Source organism: Rutilus rutilus, assembly GCF_951802725.1.
Source record: "Rutilus rutilus genome assembly, chromosome: 2".
Taxonomy (NCBI): Eukaryota; Metazoa; Chordata; class Actinopteri; order Cypriniformes; family Leuciscidae; genus Rutilus; species Rutilus rutilus.
The window spans coordinates 9,581,381-9,599,683 of record NC_140210.1 but is presented as its reverse complement, the minus strand read 5'-3'; the positions used below and the strand labels follow the sequence as shown (position 1 = coordinate 9,599,683).

General features: G+C 37.1%; 1 protein-coding gene across 1 annotated transcript in view; it reads left to right on the top strand.

The window, feature by feature from the left end:
• The first annotated feature begins 896 nt into the window (after positions 1-896).
• dmd (dystrophin) overlaps positions 897-18,303 on the top strand; it is a 106,412-nt gene continuing 89,005 nt past the window's right edge. The window contains exons 1-7 of the mRNA XM_084395699.1: positions 897-1,113; positions 12,792-12,853; positions 13,697-13,789; positions 14,968-15,045; positions 15,409-15,501; positions 16,901-17,073; positions 17,373-17,491. Of these exons, the coding sequence (XP_084251825.1) occupies positions 1,032-1,113; positions 12,792-12,853; positions 13,697-13,789; positions 14,968-15,045; positions 15,409-15,501; positions 16,901-17,073; positions 17,373-17,491 (700 nt within the window). The 5' untranslated portion in view covers positions 897-1,031. The remainder of the gene's footprint in view (positions 1,114-12,791; positions 12,854-13,696; positions 13,790-14,967; positions 15,046-15,408; positions 15,502-16,900; positions 17,074-17,372; positions 17,492-18,303) is intronic.

Sequence of the window (18,303 nt, the reverse complement as noted above, 5' to 3'; positions counted from 1 at the left end):
TAACTATCCTTTAGCACCAAGTCAGAATATTAGAATGATTTCTAAAGGATCATGTGACACTGAAGACTGGAGTAATTGATACAGAATATTCAGCTTTACCACTATTTTAAAGCATATTAAAGGTATGGTTCACCCAAAAATAAAAATACTTTCATCAGTTACCCTCATGTTCTTCCAAACCCCGTAAGGCTTTCGTTCATGTTCGGAACACAAATGAAGATCTCTTTAATGAAATCTGAGAGCTTTCTGTCCCTCCATTGACAACTCTTTGATGCTTCAAAAAGTTCATAAAGAGAGCGTAAAACTAATCCACATTCAACTAAATTGAGTGGTTTAGTCCAAAATTTCTGAAGAGACCTGATTGCTTTATATGATAAACTGTTTTAATTTAGGCTTTTATTCACATTTAACATTCATCAACAACACATCAGTTGTGGTAAACGGAAGCTCAAGCATGTTTGCTTGACTTGAGAGAACCAATGAGGCTCATTCTCGTGTGTTACGCAGCACGTTTGAGCGTCCGCAGGTTGGTTACTAAAGATTTGGAGATTCGAATCCCAAAGGGAGTAATATGAGCTATAACCATTGAGTCTTTGGGCGAGACACTTAACCCCAGATTGCTCCGGAGGGACTGTCGCTGTAATTAAGTGTAGGAAGTCACGCTTGATAAAACTGTGAACTTGAGTTTTTTTGCAAGAGTCATTTGTTGTCAAGTGGCATGGTGACTGATCCTTTACTGTTAGAAAATTTGTATTTGTGCGTAAGAGTGAAATGAAGCAGGCCTTCATACCAACTCTCTATTTTAAGGCGAGAGTTTGCCACCTGTCTCTGCTTCTCTAGATGCCTTGACAGCTCGTTTTCCCCTATCATAACAGTCCACAGACAGTCTCGTCCCTGTGTCATTCACAAAAATTTGGGTTTGTTCAGAGGGCAGTGATTCCCGTCATTGGTGGAGTCTTGGTGTCTCTGTCCTTTTTCTGTTTATAAAACTACAGGATTGAAGGATTCAACGGCAGTTTGGATCTTATGTCATGGCTGAAGCAGTGAGCCTACAGGACCAATTGGAGGAAGGTTTTGAGGATGAATTCGGAGAAATCATAAAAACTCGATCAGGTAGGAAATTTTCTAAAATATAAAATATTTCTTTAAAATATGGCTTATTCATTGTTTTTCAGTTTCAGATGAGTTCTCATTGGTAAACATTTTTTTGATGGTCCCCCAACAAGACATTCTACTGACTATAAGTAACTTTGCAACTAGGGCTGCACGATATTGTAGAAAATGGCGATATGCGGTAACTCATTAAATAATGCGATATTCGATATGCGATACGTGTAAAATAGACTTAAATTATCTATAAAATATATTTAAAATGATATATACTTTTTGTGACAAGAAAACATCCCTACAACATCTGAAAGTGAACAGCAGTGTTTTACTGTAGCATAAGAAGTGCATATTTAACATCATTGTAAACCACGGGGTTTAGGGTTTCAGGGAGGCCTACATTAGGTTTATTGAACAACAGAAACTGAATAATCAAATGTAAAAATAAAACACTGCTTAGTTTTCACTGTATTAATTAAATATATAATGATTCTTATTAAAGCTACAAAAGTTATTTAGCCAAGAGCAGCGAGTGATTTTCTCTTTGTCTTTTGCTCATGACCCCAGTTATTGCAAGCCGTTGCGATATGCATATCACGATATATGCATTTGCGATATTTCGATAATTTCGATATATTGTGCAGTCCTATTTGCAACTACATGTCAACTTATTATATACTAACCTGAACCCTAACACCTAGCCTTAAACTAACAGTCTGCTAATACTCTGAGAGTTAGCTGACATGTAGTTGCAAAGTTACTTGTAGTTAGTAGAATGTCTAAAGTGAACCATCGTAATAAAGTGCAACCAATATATTTCTTAATCATAATACTATGATTTGTAATTGCACTCCTAGCCACATTCTAAATGAAATAAAAAAATATATAAATGGACATTTCTGGCAACATATTTTACGGCATCATATTTTCATATTTCTTTATCTCTGTTGATCATTTTGTAACGCAGATCAGACATACTATGAACCATTTTGAACAGTCCTCTTTAAAATCTAATTTCTGGCCTGTGCTCCACCCTGAGTGAGTTCATATCTATTTTTTTTCCATCACTGTCATCCAGTATTCAGTGGGGATCATGAGTGATCTATAAATGCTCTCTGGTGGAAATAGGACAGGTCTTAAAGAGCTTGAAATAGTTGCAGCTGCCTGGTGTTGGGTTTCAGTGTTTGAGATTTAGCCATGTTGTTGTTGGCTTTTTTGTTGTTTTGTTGGCAAGAAACTCTCTCTCGTGTTTTCATGTTGAGTGTGTTTATGATCAGCAGTGAAAGTTAGGAGAAAGTAGCAAAATGAGTCAACAGCTTGATCAGCCAGAGGACACAAACAGTACTGTAAACCTCTGAGAACAGAGCTTTAATAGAGGACATCTGTTATCTGTGCTAAATCTCGCCATACACTGCTTATTTAATGGTTGTTGGGTTTAGCAGGAAACCTTTGGTTACACTTTATTTTAAAGTTACAGTGTAATTATACAATTAAGTACTGAGTAATATTGATTAATACATGCATAAGGATTAGGGTTTGGTTTAGGGTTAGTTGCTGGTACATTACTGGGTAAAATAAAGTGTTACAGTGCCTAACCTTTTATCAAGAACCAATTTTCACTGTCTGGGGTTCTTTGGTGTGTGTGTGTGTGTGTGTGTGTGTGTATATATATATATATATATATATATATATATATATATATATATATATATATTGTAACGAGGTTCAGATGTTATGGGAAGAAGGAGGCGGGAACCGGCGAACATTCAACATATTTTAATGATAAAAATAAACCAAATACAAAATGAAAGTAAAAGCCAGCAGCCCCTCACGGACGACTGCTGGCAAGACACAACATCAAATAAAACACAGGCCTGTTCCTCTCTCGCTCTTCACTGTCGTCGCTCCTCCTTTATGCTTCCGCTCCTCCGTGAGAGATGCGAGACCGGTGCGTCGCGCACGTGTCGCTCATTATCAATCACGCCACCGGCCTCGCGCCGTCCTCCCACGGCCCTCGACCTCGTCGTGCTCGCCACATATATATATAAAAGTTTAACAGAGGCCGGGTAGTTTAACAGAGGCCGGGTAGTAAGAGCTATGCGAGTAAACCTCACTCCCCTAGCCTCAAGAGGCAAACTAGCAACAGATGCTAGAGAACGCAGTCTTTAGCGTCCTTGTTTGCGCGCCTGCCTCTAATGCCGGAAACGCTGTTTCAAATCCAGCTTGGAGTGGTGCGAGTAGCACCAGAGGGGTTACTTTGGTGCCGTGACCCTGATGGGGGTGAGTGTGATGGAGGCCAGCTAGTAAGAGCTGTGCAAGTAAACCTCACTGTCCTGGCCTCAAGAGGCGCACTAGAGACAGACTGTGGTCTTTAGCATCCTTGTTAGCATGCCCGCCTCCCATGTCGAAAACAGCAGTCGAAGAAGTAAACCAAAAGCGCAGGCTACAGTGTTTCAATGGCATATCCCGAATGAACGAATGACGTCTACCTTACTGACTACTCTGGCAGCAGTGACCTGTGAAATGGGAGGTCCAACTAATGGAGACCAAGAAAATCTGGGCAAAACAGATTAAAGCTGACCTCAAAAACCAAAGGCTTAGCCTTCCTGATGCCAAATGCAAAGCTCTCAATCACCAAGCCTGAAAAACAATTGTACAAAACTTTGGTGATCCAGTGGCGCTGACAGCAATGTATTGCTCTGGGACAAATCTCGTCCAATTGTTTGCTAAGGGTCTGAGTGAGAGTGAGATTGTTCAGTTGGGGGAGATAATAAACATGTCATAAAAATAATGTCATAGTAAAAATTTGTTTTGTCATTTGTTGGATCTAAAATCTAGATTCTTATTTATGAATTTATTCTTATTTGTTTTGTCCTTTGATATTGGGGTGAAAAATGACCCAAAACGTTCTTTGTGGATCTTAAGTTCTCCTGGCTATAAACCCCTTTTTGGTCCTGATTAGTGCCCTTATTTATTTTTAAATGTGCGAGCATTTGTTTAAAGGGGTTGATGATGCCTTCTGAGGCTCCTGGTATTCAGTGGCATTTTTACAGTTGGGCGAGACAGTTCGACTCCTGGGAGAATTTGAGGTTGCAACTCTATCTTCTGCTCATGGTATCCAATCTATGGCTCTGTTTTGTGTTAAACTGCATAAGGCCTGCAGGAGTGACTGACATGTTGACATCTGCCATAGAATCTTCTGACTCAAAAGATTTAAGAAATTCTCTAAATAACTTATGGTACCGTCTCAGCTTCACGTACTCCAGAGAGTACATTTTATCAAAGAGTATAAAATGTTTTTATGCTAGCTGTCAAAACATTGATATTTAAACCTTTGATATAATCAAATATTACTGAGAAATTATAATAATAAAAAGCTGGGGGTTTTTCTTGTTGATGTGGGGCAGGATTTGTTGTTAGCCTTTTCTGCTTGGGCCTCTCCCAGGGACAGTCAGTAGTATACTGGTGTTTCTATTTTTGGCTTTAATGGGAATATATATATATATATATACAGTAGAAGATATAACTCTGTATGAACAGCCACTGTAAGGCAGTGTTGAGCATGTTCTACTGAAAACAGCAATCTCTCTCTCCCTCCCTCCCTCCCTCCAAACTCAGTCACTGGAGACCTCTGATCATTTTTTCATTACATAACCAGAGAAGCACACTGTTAAAACTAAAGGAGCCTCAAGTATCCTATTGTATTCTTAAGAAATGTCTATTTCAAGCACCTCAAAAGCTTTAATGTTTTTATGTTTTTTATGATGGCTACTGGAGAAAATGTTGACCATCTTTAGAGTTCTTGCAAGAACAAACTTTATATTAAGCAAACCTTTCCTCAGAAAACTATCATGTCTTCACACTTTTTTTTAAAGTAAATGTCAAGATATTAAATAAATGAAATAAAATGTACAGTACTTCAACAGATAAAAATCAACAGATTTTTGTGTGTGCATAAATGGGTAATTATGCGAGAAAAGACATCCTCACAAAGCAAAAAAGTAAATAAACACAGCGAAGCACAACTAGCAAACTGAAATCTATATAATATATATATATATATATTAATTATTTTTAGTTTGTATGATACTGGTAATTTTTATATCTCTGAACCTCGAAATTAACTTCAGGGCTCATTACCAAACAAGTAGCCTATAATTAATGAATCAGTTACTTTACTTTCTACATGTTTGAATGCACCGTGGGTGGCATTCTGAGGAGTCCTCAAGGGAGTCTCCAGTATCTTCTCTCCTTACAGTGTGGAGTGAACAGATAAGTTTTGGATTAAAATACTTTTCGTCACTTTAGAAACATCAGGTGTTTACTGCACTCTATCAGGGTGTGTTTTAAAGCCCTGGGGGCTTTTATGACATTTGCTGTTCACTCTTTTCTGCAGTTATTCATCAAATACACAAGCAATGGTTGGTATGGGTGAAGAAAAATGACATTGAAAATGAGATCTACACCCCTGGTTGGCATTTAAAAAATTCAAATGACAACTTGTAGGCCTACTTAAAATGGAAACACTGCACATACAGTTCTTGAATGAAAACCAGACCGTTCTCAAAGACACTGGCCTGTATTTTGAATGTTATGATTGTTCTCCGAGTCTGATTGAACTGCACTGCAATTTTATACTTCCACCTGCTTCTGTTGAACATTTGGCGGCGTACTATTGTGTACAAAAAATGTACAACCATTTTTTTTCCAAAACGTTGATTACATTTGGAGAAAGAACTACTGATGAGATAATAATATAGATCGATTTTCACTTTCAGTACTACCACAACACACAATGCTCTTCCAAGAGACGTAAAACAAAAGAAATGCAATTCTCTCATTTCAGAGTTGAAAAATCCCACAAGAATGGATTAAAACCACAGACTGTTATTTTGTATTTCTCTGGCAGGTGTACAGATGGCATGGTGATGTTTTGAGTAATTTACCCTCAAGCCAAAGGTGTAGCTATATGACTTTCTTTTTTCAGCCAAACACAATCAGAGTTGTATAAAAAAAATCCTGGCTCTAGTATTTTTTTATACATACTATGGAAGTCAATGGGGCCCATCAACTGTTTGATTACAAACATTCTATCAAATATCTTCTTTTGTGTTCAGCAGAAGAAAGAAATTCATAGAGTAAATGACAGAATTTTTATTTTTGGGTGAACTATTCCTTTACATTTTTTTTTTGTAAAACAAAACACCCAAATGTTTTGTGATTATATTTGTAACATGAGATAAATAATGACTGTTTTATGTTTGTGTTATGCGTCCCTGACCAAAAATGCTCGTGCACCCTAGTGTTGCTATGGTTACCACGATTTCTGTTCTCGAGCGTCTATTTACTGCTTGCTGACAATATGCGCTCTGAGTGACTAACTTGTAATCTAACTTTCCTGCTTACGGAAATGTAAGGAACTCAAATTGAAACGTGGTTATTATTGGCACCGTGTAATGAGCCTACCTTCTAACCATAAACAAGTTCAATAAAGTTGTTCATTATATCCATGTGGTATCGATCCCTGTGGCGAACTATCGTTCCCCGTTAGATAGAGCTGTAGTCAATCAGCCCGCATGCCAGAGCAGAGCACCGCTACACCTGCCGGTATCAACGGATCACAGCAGGGCTACAACTGCACTCAAGTGAGGGAGTACGACAAAATAAAGCGGCAAAGTGTCCACCTACAGTTCCTTCTCCAAATCATCTACGGCTTTAGGCATGGACGAGTCTGTTTAACAGCAAAGGAACCGGATAATCAAACTGAGCTCGCTGTGTTTATATACACAGGTAACGGATACTCACCACAAACCCGACTGCCTGCGACTCTAAAAGCCATTACGGAGGAAATAGTTGCGCTTGTTATGGTCTAAAAGCCTCATTTAGGTAAGACTGAATCATCATACTGAAATACTCTTCCAGTGTGAGGTGATTGTTTGGCTGTTGACGGCTTTTATTACGGCATGTCACGTAAGATTTAACAATAGATCCTCTAGCCGGGTGCGTCTTATCTATAAATGGATCTGTTCTCATGCACGGACAGTTTTGTTTTAGTGTTAATTAAGCGTGCACGGGTGTCTTTCGTTGTTGTTTCTTGTGTACTCTTCTGGTGAATCGTTGAACGTGCGCACTTTGTATTTAGTCGTGATTTTTATTGACGAATGTGAGAGAAAGTTTGGTGGTAGTCTGCTGGTAAACTACACGCAGTTCAATCACATGCGCTGTTGTCATAAAGACACGCTGAGTATTTCCAGTCTCATCGAAACATTTGGGCTCGCGCTTGTAAATTGCCAGGGGGAAAAAATGAAGCTGGGTGGCTGTGGTGGAAAACGTATGGCTGTAATCTGTGAATACAGTCTTCCCTCGGATGTGTGTGCTGAGATTAGGCGGCTAAAAGCAGGTGTGTGCGTCCAGCGTCTTTGTATTTGCCCGTTAGCTTCGGCTCAAGCCCGTCACCCCATCATCCTATTTGCACAAGGGCGGATATAATCCAGCAGCAGCTGCCACCTGCCTGGAGTCACGCCTCCGATCAATGGCAAGCAATGCTTTCATTCTCCTGTCTGTCTGCTCACATTATTCTGTCTGCCAGATCGGGCTCTATCAGGTTTATTTATTTATTGTATACTTTTATTATGTCTTCCATTCCAATCTTCCAATCATTTTCATAGACATAGTCATTTGATTCTATTTTTATCCCCCAACATTCATATAGAAAATTAAATCTATATACACCGTAACTAATAATATTAAATCCTAAATGCATTTTCCGGTCCTCTAATTGAATTGATTGATCTGCCTTCCAAGAGTGTTACCTGGGACGTTTAAAGGGTTCGTTCACTCAAAAATGAAAAGTCTGTCATTAATTACTTGCACTGTCTCATGTCTTTCTATACCTTTTAGACTTTTGTTCATCTTCCGAACTCATAAAGATCCTTTGTCTCCATTGACAGCTACGCAACTACCACTTTGACGCTTCAAAAGTCCATAAGAGATAGTAAAACCTATCCATGTATGAATTGAGCAGTTTAGTACAACTTTTCTGAAGGACAACTTGGCCTTCACGTCACTTTCACTTTCTTGAGAAAGCTCAAACGTGCTGCGTAACGCGAGAATGAACCTCATTGGTCTCAAAGGTCAAGCGAACATGCTTGAGCTTCCTTTAACCACTACTGATGTGTGAGTTGATGAATGTTTACATGTGAATGAAAGCCTAAATTAAATCTGTTCATTATTATACATCGATCGTGTCTCTTCAGAACATTTGGACTGAACCTCTCAGTTCATATGGATTAGTTTTACGATCTCTTTATGAACTTTTTGAAGAATCAAAGTGGTAGTTGCACAGCTGTCAATGGAGGGACAGAAAGTGCTCAGATTTCATTCAAAATATTTTCATTTGTGTTCCAAAGATGAACGAAAGTCTTACAGGTTTCGAACGACATGAGGGTGAATTTTCATTTTTGGGTGAACTAACATTTTAACTGTTTATTTCGCACTGGTTGTTTGTGTTCACAGTGTGTAAGCATTGCGAATAGAACGTTGGTACTATTTGGTCGCTAGTAGGCTTGCATAATTCTATTTACCGAAGTAGTGGTTATGGACGTCACTACTGCTAAAATATTAGTGTTCATGCTGCTAAAAATGAACATTGTGATTGTATATTTATTGCGTTAGTACATAATAAATTTTATCAAATAGCGTGGGCTTTATGCCACTGCAGCCAATCACAACAGACTGGGCCATCTGACCAATCAGATGGATGCATGTAAATCTATTGTAGGAGACCTTCGAAACAAAATTAGGAACTTTTAAAATAGCATTAGGGGCACTTTAACTGTTTTTGAAAAAAAGTAGCCTATTATTATTGTTAATACAATTATTTAAAATTATATTATCAGTTTTCCAAATACGCAACTCCAGTTCAAAATGCAGTTGTTGTCATGGATCATGTGTGTGTGTGTGTGTGTGTGTGTGTGCGATCCATATCCATATCCATGTCCATATATCCATATATCCGCGATCCATATATCTCAATCAAGATCCTGGTTTACATTTGTTTATATGGTTCTATCTCCCACTTTTCTTTGATTTTATGTAAATTTACACCATTCATTTCCAGCAGTTTTATATATTTGTCCAATTACATTTTCAGATTCTTGATTTTTATTAACGTTTGTTTTGGTTTGAATATTGCTTAAAACATTTGGGTTCACTTTATTTAAACACGTTTGCTATTATCACCTGCAGAGCCAAGGCTAAATTCCTTTTCGTTTCAGAGCATTATTATCCGGCTGTTTCAGAAATGATAATTGTCACAACCAGGCAAAAACAACTATTATGGGCTTTTGATTGCACATTATGACAGGAGGACGTCAAGCAAGGAGTTTAACACCTTTATTTGTTGACAGACGTTTGTTCACACTCTTTTGCATAAAACTATAATTCAGTGAGAACGCTCTGTGAAAGATGTTATGTCAGATAATCAAACATGCCCTTAATTTGGTGACATCTAAATGAACCTAAATATTCTGCCATCATTTACTCACCCTCAAGTCTTTAGAAACGCATTTCTTTCTTCCCTGGAACACAAAAGGAGTTAGTTATGGCAAAATGTCCTTCTGCTTTTTTTTCCATATAATGAAAATAAACGGTGGCCACAGCTGTTTCTCAAATAAAGTTATTGTATGGCTTCAGAAGACTTGAAATATAGCACGCCAGAATTTTAATGCTATTTTAAAGGTTCATAATCCTAATTTAGTTTTGGAGGTCTCCTAAAATCGATTTACATGCATCAAAGGTAAAACAAATAATTAAAAAAAAAACATTTTCTCATGATATACATTCCACATCACCTCATTTCTCAGAGTCTGAAACCGTTTTTTTAAATATATATATTCAGTCTCTCTAAACCCCACCCCCATTTTCTGAGAGCCTACTTTGCTCTGATTGGTCAAATGGCCCAGTCCGTTGTGATTGGTCGACCATTACCATATCTGAATTTCAGCTCTGGAAGCTTCCTCAGCGCTTGTTACGCAGTGATATGAATGATGGCTTTGTTTTTTCCCCCATATCAATTCAAGCACGAGTCCTAATCCTTTGGAAGTGCATGCAAAGTGGATTTGCAGCGCTGAAAACAGAATCTTCTGGACATGTCCACAACACGAACCAAATTCTTCCAGACCTCATTCACGAGCAGCTAATGAAAACCATAGGCGTTGATTATGCAAATTTGTTTCAGTGTTTCATAGGTATTTTACAGGAAGTGGGACTAACCTCGTTTCGGCAGTTCAAAATCGATTCTAAAAACTTGTGCACTTTTTTCTTTAAAACTTTGCCGACCTTTTACCTTCACAAAAGAGCTGTATTACACACTGCATGAAAGGTAATATTCTAAAAAAAGCCTTTTAATTTTGGAGGGAATTAACACATTCATGTAACGACTGCACATTTTTACTTTTTACAGTGCAGATTAGTTTTTGTTTAGCAAATGAGTCATCCGACCAACTAAAATGCTTTCTTTCAATGTGTCAAAATGAATTGTGTCTTAAAGTTTAGGCAGTTTGTGAATGGACACTACGGGAAGTCGTCTACCCTGTTGTGTTTCTGAACCTGGAGAAGGCTGAAATATAATTTCCCTGTCAAATCCTGAGCTTTTAAAAGCAGCTAATTTAGAGCTTTCTAGATCAATAGCAGTAATCCTGTAAGATAATGTGAAGGTTCCCTCAGCAACAAAATACTTTGGCTATAATAATCAGCTTTTCCTTTGTGTGGTGCTGCTGTATTCTGCGCATTTTGTCAAGGGGTTGACAGTATAATTGAAGCGGATTGTGTTAATCAAGTAAAAGAATGACTTTTGCCATTATGGAACGTTAAGAGATATCTGATTTGCTGCAGAAATTATTGATCTGCGATAAGAATAGTTCTCGATTGCTGCTTTTTGCAGTGTTAAGATGACTTCTCTACAGCAAAGAACTCAAATTAGCCTGGGTAAATGGCATTGCTTTCAAGAACTGAAATTTGTGGTCTGCATGGGATAACTTATGCTTTTAGATGAAAAATAGTGTGTGTGTGTGTGTGTGTGTGTGGGGTGGGGGGGGGGGGGGTGCGCTATTTGTAGTAGCTGATTACAAAATGTTGTGATGTATGATATTCTATTTGAGCAAATTTGTAGAAAGAGAATGTAAATAAGGTGTAAAATGTATTAAAGCATTATTTGATCCTTTATTTATTTTAGTTCTTTATAACTGATTTAATCTTATTCAGTGTTTGATCATTAACATTGCCTTTAGTCTTCTGTCATATTATTACAGCAAAACCGTGTGAGTGTGTGTGTTATTGCGATTATAAGCATGACATGGTGCAGTCAGGCTTGAAACGAATCTGAGCCATGCTACTGTGATTATACCTTCAGCTGAAGTGTAGGCTGACCAATGGGAACAATGAACTGAAACTACCCATTTCATGATGATTATTGCGATGGTGGCAAAAACAACTGGAAGCTTAAAATCAATTATGCATGAAAATGCTGTCATCCACGCCGACTCTGGAAAGCTTGTGATTCACCACCTAGTGCTTTATGTGCATAAGGAAATATTCAACAATTCTTAATCAATCCTAACGATTCTGGAAGGTTTGTAGATGACATGATAACTCTGCCAAACCTGTATGACTTTCTTTCTTGCATGGAGTACAAAAGGAGATATTTAGCAGAATGTCAAAGCTGCACTTTTCCAATAAAAGTAGATGCAGAACATCAGGGACCGCCTTGGCTAGATCATTCCTTTTGTGCCCCATACGAGGAAGACGAAAGATGGCAGGATTTTCATTATAGTGGTGAACTCTAGCTTTAATATCATCAGGGCCCCTAGATAAGAATTACGCTGTTGTAATCAATCTCAAACCAAAGCAAGCCGAGAGGATAGAGCACAGAGATCTGAATCAAAGCAATTGGAGAATATTAGAGCAGGGAACAACACAAGCTCTTAATGTGATATGAAAGCTAAATGTTCTTTGTACTGATTGATTTTTAATGTTCCCAACACTCGACATTTCCTTCACTTTTTTTGCAAATGCAAGTGACTTTCTGGCATTTTATGAACAGTTTTTATTCGTGGGCAACCCCGCAAAGACGACCTTTTACACAACAAATAAAAAAAAATTTCTCGATCTTGTCAATTGCTTGTTTGCAATTTCGTATCGCCGAACCGTGTATTAAATGTTTTAGAAGTGAATAGGAATAATAGAGGAATTACTAAGCAGGTTCTTTGGTTTTTCTTATCAATCTTTCACTTTACTCAGTCATTGTGTTTGTAAGGGTTGCCCGATCTACACCCTCAGTCTCTCAGAACTAATCTTCTTTTGAATGCCAGCTGACCATTGATCTGTATACCCTCAAACCCGTCTCAGGTCTTTCAGGGGCTTTTTTCTCATTCTCTTTGTATTTAACCTTCCTCATATCAAATGCCACAACGTAGTGAATATTTCTTATTGACCACAGAGGGCTTTTTTATTCTTATGAAGATCAATGCTGTTATGTAGTTGTACAGCTTTACATTTTTTAAGGAATTAAATGAGAAAGATTTGTTTGAAATTAGGCTTTTTTTGTGTGCTAACTTGTAAGAAATGAAATGGTAAGAGTTGAACGTTAACTGGACAGTATTGACTGTGATCTCTCTCATTTTCAGATGAAAGAGAAGATGTTCAAAAGAAAACCTTCACGAAATGGATAAACTCACAGTTTGCTAAGGTAATCTGACTTGAGTCTTGTTTTATCATGAGTTGAAATAACACTGAATCACCCTTAATGGCAAATAAAAATGCTTTTATCAATTGGTTTTAACTAACCGATTTAGACAATCTTTATATTGCGATTTTCATGGTTTTCTGTTGTTGCAGTCTGGAAAAGCGTGTTATAGGTGTATAAACTGAAATGCTGTTATTCATCCACCTACAACATGGTGGGTGGATGAGGAGACATAAGGTAGACAAGCTTGATATCAAGGTTAAAAGTTAAGATTCACACTTGCACATAGTCTTGATCTTAAGGTTAAAAGTTAAGATTCACACACGCTTAAAGTCTTGTCAGTAACCTTCACCTGTCAGGATGTGAGTGTGAATGCTTGAATGTGTGCTTTAGAATTGTTTGTTTGACGTTCCACGCTTGCATGTAAGGCATTTCAAAACAGAGGTTTTTGTATTCTCTTTGTAACTCTGTTAGCATCCTTTTACAGTATGTTAACAGAGGAAGGACATCAGTTCTTTGTCCTTCAAACTGAGAGAGAAGTGTTTGCTTCAAGGCAGAACTGTGGGGGTTTATTTTGGATAATATACACTCATAAATACTCCACTTTAAATACTATATAAATACTTTTATTTAAATGTGAACATATCCCTATGCCTTAATGTACGGTATCTTTATTTACGATGGTTAAACTGCCAATGTGAATGCTAAGCGGACCAGGACTAAATTTTATTTAATTTTTTTGGTCTGGACCAAACAAACCAAGTATAAGCACATCCTAAAGGCCTAAATACATGTTCACCAAAGACCCTCAGCCTTAATTTTCTACAAGTTCTGTTTATTCTCTAGACAAGACGACTCCCTGTTGATGACCTTTTTACCGATCTGTGTGATGGCCGACGTCTTCTTGAACTCCTGGAGGGTCTGGTTGGCCATGAACTAGTAGGTCCATCTTTAAATAAGAAACATTCTCCTTACAGGAATAGTTCACCCCAAAAGGACACTTTTTGTGTAATATAGAACATTTTGGGGATAATTGAAGTCGACATGAAACAAAAGTTGTGATAGTCTTTTCTTCCCTATTGTGACATACTAAATCCGAGTGAAACAGCTTCTTGAACAAGAAAAAATGTAGGGCGGGACTTGATTTCATCCATCAGGAATTGATTGGATTGGTGTGTTTTGCTATTGCTGTGATGTCATGTGTGTGACAGGTTGTCCCGTCCTTGGGTCAGTAAACGCATCACCAGAGAAGAGATACAAGAGAGAGGGGACGTTATTTTGTTTACGAGGGCACATTAATAATAATAAAAAAAGAGTATAAATACTTTTTGATTGCATGGTGACTTTAAGCAAAGACTATAGATATAGAAAGACGGTTCACTTCTATTACTTATGAATGGGAGAAACTGCAACAATCAGCAATATGGCAGAATACGTCCCGCCTTCTAAGTAAAAGTGCCAATCGCTGATTCTGATTGGCAAAGTCATTGCGTCACTGCATCTGCCGTTAGAAGCTCCGGTTCCCATATAAACCTGATACTCGCTCTTAGGACTGCACATGCTCATTGGCTGGTCTAGCCTGAAAAATAAGCAATTTTTAACACTATTTGAGCATTAGAAACAACATTTATGGGACAGTTCATTTCAGATTTTGTTGTTAATTTGAAATATGTTATTTAATTGTGAGTTCGGCAAGCAGTTTTTGAGATTTCAGGATTTCGCCATTCAAGTAGATAGGAATTGGTCGTAGATGCCTGAAAAAGCAAATATGGTCGCCGAGTGAACATGTTCCTTGATAGGGACTTTGCTTTAAGAACTTTTTTTTTTTTAGGTTATGTGTGTGTGTGTATACAAATACCGTGATATTTACTGTTCTGGGCATAACGGCCACCCCTTCATTAGGGAGAAAATTATGACAGAACTTTCATATTTGGGCGAACTATCCCTTTAATTGGCTCTGCTGGGTTATATTCTGAGACACGTTTCATTGTTCTATTTTTATCAAGGGAAAAATACTCCTGGTTTCAAAGCATTTGGACAAGGATGAGTGCATAACTGGTTGAATTCATTTGCAATGGATGCTCTAAGTTCAGTTCTGATATATTCCCCATTTGCAGGTTAAAGAACGTGGTTTCACTCGAGTGCACTCCCTCAACAATGTTAACAGGGCCCTGCAGATCCTTCAGAAGAACAATGTGAGTTAATTGGTTCAACTGGCTGTTTTACTATTCGCAGCTCTTGGAATTTCAATGTTTCGGTTGAGCTTTTTCAATAAATGCAAGACAAAATTACGCAGAAGAAAAGTTTACAGTTTGATAAGGTAATGGCAATTATCCATTTCACTGATACAAAAGCTGCTTTGCTTGATAAAACGTAGTGAAACATCCAGGCAGCTTGAAAATGGGTTTGAAGTACCAAATAAAAGCCAAGTAAGATTGCATATTATAAGGTCTGGTTGAAGTAATTTTTACTTTTACCCTGTTTACTTTCTTAATACATGCTCCTAGTCGAATTATGTGCAGTTAAGGTTCTTGCATTTAAATCTTCTCCGTTTCTAGGTTGAGCTGGTGAACATAGGAGGAGCTGACATTGTAGATGGGAATCATAAACTGATCCTGGGGCTCATCTGGAGCATCATTCTCCACTGGCAGGTATGAGAGTTCAATACAGTGAAATCAGACCCACAATCTTTCTGGTTTGCCTTCAAGGGCAGTAGCACACTAAAGGACCTTTATCATCCGTTATGTTGGTCTATCAAAGATTTTATATGTAGCACATTTGCAGTGGACTGTCATGTGGCTTATCTGTACAGGAACTCGTTTCCTCTGTGTTTTTTCTGTTCATCTGATAAAGTGGCACTACTGTGGTTTATGTTCAGAGCTATTGATGTCCTCTTCCCTAGGCTTATGTTGGCAGTGGTTATTGCAATAAAGGGCTTTAAGACTCAGTAACGTTTCAGCATTGAAATTGATTCAAATGGCAGTATCGTGGTACAGTTATACAGTGGTAAAATTAAAGTGCTAAATGATTACAATATATATTATGGTGCTGCTGACTGATTACCATATTCATTTACCTTCAAATTGACATCATACTCCCTGGTATTTCAAGATTACCATGGTGTTATAATGGTACATATCCAAAAACATGGTAATACCATGGTAATCTTAGATATACAAGATTTTGCAGTCATTAAGATTTTTGGTTGTTGCAAGGATGTATTACATTGATCAAAAGTGACAGTAAAGTAGTAAAAATGTATTTATTTTCCACATTGATAACAATAAGAAATGTTTCTTATGTTTCATCAAATCAGCATATTAGAATGATTTCTGAAGGATCATGTGACATAGAATACTGGAGTAATGATGCTGAAAATTCAGCTTTGCCATCACAGGAATAAATTACATTTGAAAAATATTGTACAGTAGAAAAAGTTTATTTTAAACTGTACCAATTTTTCATAATATTACTGTTTTGACTGTATTTTTGATCAAGTAAATTCCGCCTTGCTGAGCGAGAGACTTTCAAAAATCGTACAGACCGCAAACTTTTCAATCGTTGTGTATACCATGGTATTATTGACTGATTACCATTTTCTTGTACCTAGTATTTACTCCTAGGCATTTCAAAGAATTGCATGATAATACCGTGGGACACATCCAACCAGGATATAACAATCGTTCTTTGATATCATGATTCTGACTGATATATACCATATTCATATATATACCAGCTACTACTGTTAGGTATTTGCATGATATGTGAAGGAAATGTAATGAAAGGTTATTACCAAGGTGCAGTGCATGTCCAAAGATTATGGTTTTACTATTGTCTGTGTCAAAAACATAGTATCACCATGTTGCCATGTCCAAATACCATAACGCATTGGTTATTTTTTCAGTGTTATCACATGTCACATATTTTTGTCCTGTTGATAAAATTGTAATCATAAAGTCTGTTTCTAAATGTCAGCTTTATCATGTCATGTTTGCTATATTCGTCACTGTTCTGATAAATATGTATACATACTCTCCTTTTACCGCACAGGTTAAGGATGTGATGAAAGATGTCATGGCAGACTTACATCAGACCAACAGTGAAAAGATTCTGTTAAGCTGGGTCAGGCAGTCCACAAAAAACTACAGAGACATCAATGTGGTCAACTTCTCCAGCAGCTGGACGGATGGCTTTGCCTTCAATGCTCTCATCCACAGCCACAGGTGCTGTTATATTATGGGTGCTTTTTATTGAAAATCACAGAAATCATGCTTTCATGTCTAATGAATTTTAAAATTAATGTTTTATATTCATTGGTCTTAAACTGCATGGTTGAATACTAGCTTGGCCTGAAGCAATTTTTGAAGCTTATTGTTTTTCTATTTTTCCCTGTAGTTCATTTGGGTAATGAACCAGCTGTTTTGATCTGCTTTAAGCTATTTCAAGCATGTGCACAGAAAAGTAAGTTATTAACTATCTTATATTATTTTTTTTTCTTATTATTTTTATTTTTTTTTGTCAGGCCGGAGCTGTTTAACTGGAGTGTGGTGGAGCAACAGGATAATGCCATTGAGAGACTGGATCATGCCTTCAACGTTGCGGAGAAGAGTTTAGGCATCGACCGACTGTTGGACCCTGAGGGTATGACCTCCTCCTTTCTTCTTCTTGTTCACATTAGCCTTTGAAGTTGTTCTGAGTAATACAGACAGGGCTTTTTTTAGTTTCGTTTTTTGGATGAGAGGAAATGTCTTGTTACATCAACATCTAAAACAGAATTTCATCACATAATTTATGCCATGGGGGTTTAACTCATAGTTGAGGTTGTACCACTTATATCTTGTTCTTTATTAACATATCCAAACTTCCAAAGCAAAGAAAAAATTATGGCAGAGATCTAATATACAGTATATGTATGATGTTTTTTTTTCATATGGATTTGTCCATTAAAAATATGTTTGGTATATGTATATAATTAAATTATAGCACTTCATGTACACATTTTCACAGTTTAGTGTCAGTAAGCTGATGTTGTTTTAAGAAATATTTTTATTTAGAAAAAAACTGTTTTCAACATTGATAATAATAAGAAGTGTTTCTTGAGCAGCAAATCAGCATATTAGAATTATTTCTGAAGGATCATGTGACACCGAAGACTGGAGTAATGATACTGAAAATTCAGCTTTGCCTTCACAGGAATAAACTACATTATAAAATATATTAAAAAGTTATTTAAAATTGTTCCAATATTTCACAATCTTACTGTTTTACTGTACATTTGATCAAATAAATGCAACTTTGGTGAGCATAAGAGACTTTACATGAACATTTAAAAATCTTATCAACCCAAAACTTAAAAAAAAAATAGTATACATACAATTTATTTACACACATTCTTTTAATTGGAAAGCATTGCACATGTCTTCAACTTCTCACATTCATCTAATTTCTCCTCT